The sequence below is a fragment of the Melospiza melodia genome, chromosome 3, assembly GCF_035770615.1.
Source record: "Melospiza melodia melodia isolate bMelMel2 chromosome 3, bMelMel2.pri, whole genome shotgun sequence".
NCBI classification, from domain to species: Eukaryota; Metazoa; Chordata; class Aves; order Passeriformes; family Passerellidae; genus Melospiza; species Melospiza melodia.
In genome coordinates this window covers 109,554,416-109,564,948 of record NC_086196.1, presented here as the reverse complement: position 1 = coordinate 109,564,948, position 10,533 = coordinate 109,554,416, and the positions used below count along the sequence as shown (strand labels likewise).

Sequence of the window (10,533 nt, the reverse complement as noted above, 5' to 3'; positions counted from 1 at the left end):
CATATATGTACATATATGTATATATGTGTGTATGTATATGCATATGTGCATATATAACCAAGTGGTTCCCATATATAACCCAAGAGATTGTAGCCAGGTGAGGGCTGACCCCTTTAGGGTCTTGAGCCACGCCAGGGGAGGCTCATGTTGGACTTCGGGAAGTTTCTTCACAGAAGGGGTGATTAGACAGGGGAATCACTGTCCCTGGAAGTGTTTAAGGAAAGATTGGACCTGCCTGGGTCTAGCTGACACAATAGTGTTTAGACAAAGGTTGGGCTCGATGATCTCAGAGGTCTTTGTCAAACTAATTGAATCTGTAATATATATATATGTGCACATATATATGACTATATATATAGACACATATATATGTATGTATGTGTCTATGTATATGTATATATATAATATACGTAGATATATATATGGCTATATATGTATGTATGTATACATATGTGTATATATCATATATGTGCATATATATGACTATATGTATGTATATGTATGAACGTGTGTGTATATATGTGCATATATATGTATATATATATGTACCTGTATAGCAGCATACACTCCTTCAATAAATAAATATAGCGCGGTGGGTGGCCCTATGGAGAAATTCCCATACACCCACCCTCAGTTCCTATTTCTGCCCCTCCTCTCAAAGCTCCTCCTCCTCTTCCTCCTCCTCCTTCCCCGCCCCAGCGCGGCCGGGCGCACCAACGGCGAGGAGCGTTTTGTCCCTGCGCGGCCGCCGTCCGGCTGCGCCGGGGCAGGCTGGCGGTCGCCATAGCGACCGGGCCTAGGCTGGGGGCGGCCTCGCTCGGCGGCGGCGGGCGGGCGGTGCCGAGGGACGGCCCGGGCCGGCCGGGATGAGCCATGGCCTCCGTCAAGGTGGCCGTGCGAGTGCGGCCAATGAACCGCAGGTGAGTGTGGGGCCGCCGCGGAGCCGGTGTCGCTGACAAGGGGTGAACACCGTGTCCCGGCTCCGTGTCCCGGCGCTGACAGCCGCACCGGGGGCGGAGCTCTGCCGGGAGTTCGGGGGCTCTGCCGGGAGTTCGGGGGCTCCCAGAGCTCGGCCGAGCCGCTCTGCCCAGCAGGAGCGGCTGCTGGAGCTCTTCTCCTCCCCGGGAGGTTGGGAAGTGGCTCCCGGTGGAGCGGAGAGCAGCGGGTCCTTGCCTGGGAAGTTACTTTGGTCCTTCTGCGTTGCTTTGGTTCTTCTGTAGTGACGGAAAAGTTAATCTGGTGAAGATGGAAAACTCTGAGAGGAGGGACCTGCCAAGGATGTATAGTCAGGCTTCTAAAATGGGAAAAAAACCTGACTTATCTGGCAACAGCAACCTTTTCTACCTGCTTGAGAGAGAAATTGTTGTCTAGTTCATTGGGAGCCATCGTGGTAAAAGTTATCAGCTTATGCTCAAAAGATGTATATATATCTATATATGTATATATCTATATATATATAGATATAGAGACAGATATACATACATAGATATATAGATCTATATGGCCGTATCTAGATATAGATACATCTCTATCTATATATAGATATATCTCTATATAGGTATAGATGTAGATATATCTATATTTATATGTGTATATATAAAACCCAGGCAGTCTGCTGCATTTGCTGTATGGACAGGAGCTCATCACCCACTTTCTGAGATGTGTCTGGGAAATAAACACCATTTTCTTCATGAAATATGTGCATAATATACACGACAGAGTTGATGGTTTAAGTTAGGAATAATATGTGGAAAGCTGTCTGATTCTACTGCCAGTGCTCTTCCTCTCCCCTTGTTCTGAATTTGTGTAGCTAGTTCAAAAGAAAAGTGGTTTAAAGCCCAGGCAGCCCATCAGGCTCCTGCTGTTCCTCTCACTGGATGTGATTCAGGTGTTTAAAACACACAATTTGTCACATTCTGAAAGCTGCTCCATATCTTGTTGTTGTCAGTGGGGGAAAGACAAATCTTATGAGAATAGAGCTGATGAAGGTAGGAAGGGGAAAATATTGCAGGTTGGTTTTGAATAATTTAGGTGGTTGGAGGTCTGGGTTGGTGAATAATTTTGTCACACCCTTTTGGTTCCCCCTGCCCTCTCCCTTGGGTCTAGCCATGTGGTTCTTAAAAAATTTAAAAATTATTCTATATTTACACTCCACTTTTCCTTCAAGAATCTCTGACAGCAGTTAGCATAGGTCTTCGGGGTATTAATAAGACTTGTTATGTTCAATGTTTTGGTAGCATGGAGAAGTTTTGCAGGAGGAGTGCACCTGTGATCTGCTAAGAGACAAAAATGACACAGGAATGGAAAGCACATGGCAGAAGAGAGGGGTGGTGATTGTGACAGGCAGTGGAAGCACAGATCTGTCAGTTTGCAAGTGTTGTGGTAAAGGAATATCACACAAAGGCTCTGGACATGGTGACTGTGTTGCATGTAGGAGGATAACTTGGATGGGATTGGATCTGAGCATACCAAGAAAATGATGGAAACGATTTGTGGCACAATGGAAAAGCGCAAACCTGAGAGCAGGGCAGACAGAGCTGGGTGTGGTGCAAGGGGCAAGCTGAGGAAATGGTTTTTGTCACAGCTGTGTGGCAGCAGGCAGCTTGCTCTGAAAACGGGTGTCTGACCATGCAAACTGGAGAACCTACCAGTTTAAGCTGCTAAAACCTTGGGGTTTATGGGATGCTGTTAGGTGTTTGTGAAACATTATAAGGAAGCTGGATTTAGTGCCCTGGGATGTTGCTTTTAAGTGTTGATTTTTTAGAGGCAGTTTGGTGTGGGACCCAGCACTGGAGTCACTGCTGTTCCTCTCTATCAGTCACTGCTGCACTTAGGCTGGGTTTTGTAAAACCCTAATCCTAGGCCTGGGAGGATCCAATAGCTTTTCTTTGCAGTGGGAAAGGCATGCCCAACTGCAAGTCAGGAGCAGTAATCATATTTTTCTCAGTGGTTTCTCCGAATTGTTAGAATTGGAAGTGGCCTCTGGAGATCATCTAGTGCAGCCCCCTGCCAAGGCAGCGGCACCTTGGCAAGAGTTCCCTTGCCTGTGTCTTCTCTCAGCTCTGCTCCCTTTGCCTTTTGGGTCCCTGGAGCATTTTACAGAGGAAAAGCCTTTCTGCCTATTCAAAGGATCTTCACAGCCAGGTGTTCCTTCTCCAGCACCACATTTCAAAGTCCTTACCATGACACTGTATGGAGTTAATTTAGTTAAATATGCTTTGGTTTGTTTGAAGTTTAATAATACAGTGCAGCTCATTTTATGAGTCATTTTTAATTAGAGAAGGCCCAGTTGATGAATGGTTATAGGAGGACTCCTGCACTAAGGAGCAGTTGCACTCTGTGGGGTCACAGCACTGCTAATTGTGTGCTTAGCCATGAACAAGGATTTTGGAATGAAACCTGATGGGGAGAGGATTGTTTAAGGATTATTTACTGTTCTATTGCTTAGCTATCAAACCTTTTTGCTTTCTTCTTCTGTGATTTATTTTTAATCTTCATTTTCTCTGACTTGACCTGTCAAATCCTTAACCATTTAAGTCCTTAACCATTCTTTGAGTAACATCCCAAATTGTGTTATACTGAATTATTTTGATTCTATCTCTGTATAATATCATGGAAGTATGTCTAATGGCTTTACAGTTACTGCTTTGAAACCAATTGTAGTATGAGCTTAGAAAGTTACTTGGTGAGTCTCCATCTGTCACTTGGTTTCCCTCATTCACCACTGAATTGCCATGACAGCCCTTTAGTCTGTGCTTGTAGCTGTAAATTTCTGTAAAGGCAGCAAAAAACCTTCAGCTGGCTCAAGTCTTGGTTTTTGTCATTGGATAGAAGGGGGGTGAGCTTGGGTGCTTGGTATATTCAGCTTTGCCAAGGTAATGGATTTGGACACCATCACTTCTAAGGTTCATTTTCCAACACAGTCACTAGAAACATTCCTAAGATGGGATTGTTGGGAAGTGTAATTAGCTTTGAGGCACTTTTGCTGACATACTGAACAGATGACTGTGGGTGACTGGTTACTAGTCACTGTCTTTTGCATAGTGTGATATCTGGGATCCTGATAGGCCTCACCTAATTCTGGCTCTCTATTTTTTATTATGCATAGCATCTGCACAGTTCATATAAATGCACTGCTTTATTTTCATCTGTTCATCTGTTTAAAAAAGAGAGAGAGAGTAGTATTTCCTTGCTTCCATTTGTGTCATGTTTCATCTTTATGTAAACTAGAATTCAATTAGTGTTCCAGGAAGCCACTTTTATACTTTTATCAGTGTCTTGGTTTGAGACAATTTAAAGAAGATGCTGGAATGACTTATCTCCTTTATGATTCCAATAATCTCTATCCACCAATAAGAAATGAATACTAATACAGGAAAGTTTTAAAAAACCATGGTTTATTTACAAACAGGTAGGAAAAAAATAAATAAAATATCTGCTGCTAAATATCAAACTGCTAGACCTCACCACCCCACTGGAATGTGAAAAACGCCAATCACTTGTTTTTGAAATTTTAAAAGTTTAATAGTAATAAAATGGTCATAAAAACACTAATACAATTAGAGTAATTAAAATTTGGACAATTTGAATTAAGACAATACAAGACAATATAAACAAAGAGTTATGGACAGTCTGGGTACCTCTTTCTGGGCAAAATCAGCCCGAAAAAGGACGCATGTTAACAGAGGATTAACCCTTAAAAGCAACAGCCTGTTGCATATTCATACACCTCATCCATGATGCATAAATTCCATTCAAACACAGGATTCTGTCTGGTCAGTGTCAGCTCCTTCCTCTCAATCCTGACAGCATCATCTGCCTGAGTGAGGCAGGAAGAAGTTCATTTCTCCTGATAATGGAGCAATAAATTCTCTTTCTCTGAAGGATTTAGGTGTCCTGTTATAGTAAAATCTATGTATTGTATAAGTGGCCTTGCCCCAATCCTAGTTGTTCTAAATGGGCTGCAGCTGTGCTGTCCTTAATTGGGCAGCAGCTGTGGCTGATGAAGATAACTGGGATAAAAGGGGGTGGGCTGGCAGGTCAGGGAGAGCCTTGGAGGAGCCCTGATGAAGAAGCAGGAATAACACTGCTGGGAAGAGCTGCTTGTGAGAAAACCACCCAGAAGGTGTGGGACTCTAGAAATATGGTAACAACAATATGAATACAACATCCTGTGGCTGCTATCTCAGTGCAAGTCCTTTCTTTAGAAAAAAAGTATCTTACATAGCACAGTTTCTATTTTAACATTTTGTTATAACCCAAAACTATATTTAACATGCTACTTAAGAAAAAAAAGGAAAGAAAAGCTTTAGCTTGAGCAAAAATCGAACCGTGTGTGAAGCAAACACTGGGCTGTGCAGAGCCATGAACCTGGGCAGGCAGCTTTTAAAAACGCTCATTCCGAAAGCCAACTTCCTAAAACTCCCAATCCCAACTTCCTAACCCCCCCATCCCATTGAGATTCCCAACTGCAGGGTCCTAAAGACCCAGGAACAGATGGATGAATGTAGATATATGTATAGAAGCATACACTCCTCCAATAAATAAATAAATACACCACCCACCATGGTATATTTATTTATTGGAGGAGTGTATGCTCCTCAGATGGTTACAGGGTATGTTATTGTGGAGGGGTAGAAGGTAAGAAAATAAAGATAGTGGAGAAGGTAATCTCACACCTGAGGAGTTGCAGCTGCACCAATCACCAAAGATTAGGAACAGGCCACAGCTGTGTCCAATAATGATGAGTGCTACAAAAGAGAGGGTTAGCTGGGTGAGGGGAGTTGGAGTTTGTTGGTTGTGCTGTGAACTGAAGAAGAAGGAGTCAGTGCTGTGAGGAGCTGCCCATGAGAAATCACTGAGAAGGTATGGGACTTTTGAAATAAGATGACAACACATTATCATTATGAATCACCCTAAGACAGTCAGTTAAATAAAACCATCTAAAATATGCCAAATAAGAAAAGCTGTTTTGATACTTAGTAAAGGATATGTCAACTTGATTCTTCTAAATACTGCCACTAAATTCTTGTGGCTCTCAATTTCTTACACCTGATAGCTCTGTTCTGTTTGGCTTTTAACTCACGCAGTGATAGAGGGATGCAAGCTTTTCCAGACTTTTATCCTGTTTCCTCTCTTTCTTGTATTTGTATAAACTAATTATTGTGCTTAATTGGGTGAACAGACTAAATGAGGGTTATGTGCTGTCCTTACCTGCAGAGGTGCAGCTGACATCAGAAGATGGGTCTACACTGTGATAAGTTTTTCTCTGTGCTTACCCAGTGCTCTCAGCATTTTCAGATGTTCATTTAAATGAGTTGCCTAGGCTTTTTTGCAGCTCTCTTCTCATTGCCAATATGATGAAATAGAAATTCTAATTTGATTTCATGTTTAAGAAGGTTTTTTTTCCCCTGCATGTACACACTCCAGAAGGGACCAATGGCAGAAGTACCTGTCCGACAGTGTAGTGTTCCATGTGGTTATGCAGCCATTCACAATTATGGCATGAGGATTAAAAGTTTTTCTGTTTGGTAGTGGGGAGACAGAGGAAGTATGTTCTGTTGCATAGAGACAGCTTTTGAGTGACTCTGGGATTTGTTTGGGTTGAAATCTGATACTTTAATCCACAAACACAGTCTGTGTGATTATTCATTAGATGTGAGGTTGGCCCTCTTGGATAACTGCTGGGTTACACCTGGAAGTCTGAGCAACTCCTCTGCATGCAGAGTACCTTGAGAAATCTACAACCAGTATCTTATCTTTAAAACTATCTGCTTGCACAATCCAGGCTGTAGTATCAACAGCAGAGTTTTCAATGGCTCAAGTTAATAGAGCATTGCAAAAGACAGAGATATAAAAAAAGCTGTTTTGTTTCACAAGGAACTTGTGACTGGAGTGTTTTTGTAGCAGGAAAAAGAAATAAACAGGTAAACAGTGAAGAGCCAGCTGAATTCTTTGTTTCCATTCTAAATGTTTACAAGTATTTTAGGTAGCAACTTGCTGGGAGTATGAAATTTATAATTAAATAGCCATGCTTTTTAGAATTGAGAAGAGAAGCAAAAATACATGCATGGAAAATGTATTATAAGATTGTCAATGCAGGGAAGAGGGAATGAATTGGTGTTTCACATTAGAAATTAAGTATGAATTACTGTATATTTTTCATTTTCAAGTTACTGTGTACATTTTTAATTTTCATAAGCTTATAAAGAGAGCGTGTTTTGACAAAATGTATAACATTAATGTATCACAGGTGAAATGAGAAATGATGGAGTGATTAGAAGGAAAGACACTCATAGCTAAATACCGTATCTGTCTCTGAAGAGATAGCTAGACACTCGCTGCTGGTTGTTGCCCTTTAGAGGTGTCCAGAGTTATCTCAGATAACAGAACTCACAGCTTAAATATGGCCAAGTGTTGCAATACTGTCACTTTCTGAACTACTGTACCAATGAGCTTTTATCAGCAAGCTGAGTTTGCTATTTCCTGTGGTAACTGTTTGAACTTCTATTTTAATAATGGTGCTTGATTCATAATCATGTACAATTCCTCTACTATGGAAAGGAGCTGAAAGATCCTTAAGCATAGGGTGAGGCTCTGATGTGCCTGGGGTGAATGTATATCTGTCCTGCCTCTGCCTTTTTATGTGGTTGAGTTTGAATCCAGTAAAAATTTATTTTGATGCTGAGTTGGCAAGATGAACTAACTGTTCTCAATGTGGCTTTTTTACCTGGCCACATTTTGTGTTCAGAACCTTGAGCATATTTCACAACCTTTAGCAGATTTTTCCTTTTTTTCAGATTAGAAACATTTCTCTCCCCGAAATTAAGCTTATTGTGTATATATAATATAAATTATTGTGTATTATATAATATAAATTAAGCTGTGCATATTATGTACATGTAAGTCCCTTCATCAGTGTGCTGCTGCTGTTGTTGGCACTGGATCAGTGCATAACGGTGTAGACTGATCCCAGCTCTTGGATCATGTAAACTTGGTACTGAGAGTGCTTGAAGTCTGAAAGAAAAAGTGTTCTTAGTTTTGTAAGATACATCAAGAAATGTTTTTACTTTCTATCTTTCACCTCTTCCAAAGGAATGAGCTGTAGGGAGAGTTTTATTCTACGGTATGGTCATGAATCTTCTAGGATAGGTCCTGTACTACAGGGAGGAGCAGAGGAGTGAACGTCAGCCTGACAATGTCCATGTCATCTCTCCTTAATAATCTGGTGCTTGTTCAGCTGTGGGTTACACAGTGGGGAATTTGACCTGTAGGCGACATGACATGATTTTTGTGTGGCCACATGCTCAAGATGTAAAACTTGAGAGTAAAGAGAGGTGAGCAGGATGTGCAGATGTGCCTGTTCTCCAGGGACTGTTGCTCCCTGCTTTTGGTGGTACTTGATGTCAGATGTGGTGACAATGTGTTATTTGAGAACAGATATCAGCAATAAATTATGACATAAACATTTGTGATTAGGAAAAAATGCTCTCAAGGATTATAAAAGTCTCAGAGATGGTAGTTGGGCTGCTGTTGCTGCCTGTAGTTCTGGGGTGAAGATGCAATTGAGTGTGCTAGGAATCGTAGATGCTGTATATTGTGATACCTTTAAATGGTATCTAGACAGATCATATATTTGAGAAAGGGTGTAGTAAGCTGAGTTATAAAGCTGTAGACAGACCATTAAAAAATGAGGGAAGGCTGGAGAACCTGCTCTTGAAGCAACAACTGGCTCACAGCAGAGCATTGACTCAAAGGACTAGAAAATTAAAAAAAAAAAAAACAAAAAAACCCCAGAGCCTAGTGACCTCACAGAAAAGTGTTGGTTGTCATATATAAAAATAAGAGCTGTCAGAAATCTTACCATCAATACATTTTAAGGTGGTTTTTTTTTTGTGTGTAAGAGTAGTAAATAGTGATATCTAAATAGTTTAGGCCTGTTTAAGTAGGAATGGAAAAAGCAATTGTGAGGTGAGGAAAAAAACACCCAAGTTATTTTACTCGGGAGTTTAAGGAGAACATTGCAGGTGTAAAGCAGAACAGATGCCCTTCTGAAGAGCATAAATTGAAGATGGTCTAACCATGTGTTTGGTAAGGTGTGGTAAAGGACAGTACTGGACAGCAGGGTCTGAGGAGAGTGGGCTTTGCTAAAATAAGAAGTTAAGTCAAATAGAGAAGCCATCAGCAAGGACAAGAGGTGCCTGGGAATTTGGATGCCACAGGTCAGGATATTCTAGAGAAACTTGTTGGACTCTCCTTAGGCTTTTCCACAAATGTCAGCAGTGCTCAAGGGAGCTGGAATTAAGGGGTTAGAGAAATTTAGGGAACTGAAAGTTCTAGGCTTAGCACTAGAGGATGCCAGCACTCTCTGGTGTTTGTTTCTCTACAGTTTCTCACCTGTGCTGCAGTACATGGTCTTTAAATGTCAGTGACTTGTTTTCCTCTTCTTTCTATGCCCTTTCTCTCAGTGGTTAATTTTTGAAGGTTTTCTGCTTAGAGGCAATGGATCTGAATTTAGGAATGTGCTGCACTCTGTGTAATCCTTGTTTGCAAATCCAGAGCCAAGCACTGAAGCTGTGGTTGGTGCTTCCCCCAGCAAGGAAATATCTCCTAAATCCTGTTTCTGGAACCTCATTATCTGAATTAAATTGGAAAAGATCAACAAAAATGATGGGAGTCCTTGATTCAAAGAATATCAAGCTACCTGTATACTCTGTGTTATAACTACCAGGATAGGTGTATATTCTGTGTTATAACTACCAGGATAGGTTAGGAGATGCAACTCTAAATGTATTTTCAGGGCTTAAATGCTGAAAAGAGAAATTAAATACTTAGTTATGGCTCCTTCTAAATATCTCTGGAGTAATGGAATGAAGCTAATAATGGATCAGCTTAAACAGTATCTAAGGAATTACTGCTGGTGAGATAGTGCAGGTTGTGTAAGGATCTCCTGAGGCTCAGGCAGTTGGATAGAGCTAATACCTTTTAAGAAAGTCATTAGAGGAAATCTTGCTTCAATGGGAAGGTAAGACCTGGCTGACTGTTAAGTAGCTCCTGTGCTTGCCATTTTATCTCACACCTCCTCTTCAGTGGTTGTTGCACAGCTTTATACAGAAAAGTGAGAATAACTGAGGTATGCAGTCTTTAAAATTGGATCTTGCTCTTTTCATGTAGCAAAGAAGATGGATCAGGAGGGAGAGTCCCCAAGTGCAGAGCTTTGTCCTTGTGTTGGTGAGCAGCAAAACTGGAGTGGACTTGTGTAGCCACATTTCTCTTCACAGAGAAAAGCAAGGCACAACTTCCCAAGAATATTTCTAGGATTAACATTCTCTGAACCTCAGAGAAAGAAAAGACAATTCTTATCTCATTTACTGCTCCTGTGTTGTTCACAAGTGGAATGCATTGTGGAAGATGATTTACCTGAAGGGAATTGATAATTGGATTTTGATGTGTTTTGATTCACTGGCCAATTGAATCCAGGTGTGTGTGTTGGGGCTGTCACTGACAGTGACAAGAGGTTGTGCAGTGAAGTGC

The 10,533-nt window shown here is 41.2% G+C and overlaps 1 protein-coding gene across 2 annotated transcripts in view; it reads left to right on the top strand.

Annotated features, from left to right (window-relative positions):
• Positions 1–829: 829 nt before the first annotated feature.
• The window catches only part of KIF16B (kinesin family member 16B), a 140,697-nt gene continuing 130,993 nt past the window's right edge, over positions 830–10,533 (top strand). For both annotated transcript variants that reach the window (XM_063152551.1, XM_063152550.1), the window contains exon 1: positions 830–920. In XM_063152551.1, the coding sequence (XP_063008621.1) occupies positions 874–920 (47 nt within the window). In that variant the 5' untranslated portion in view covers positions 830–873. The remainder of the gene's footprint in view (positions 921–10,533) is intronic.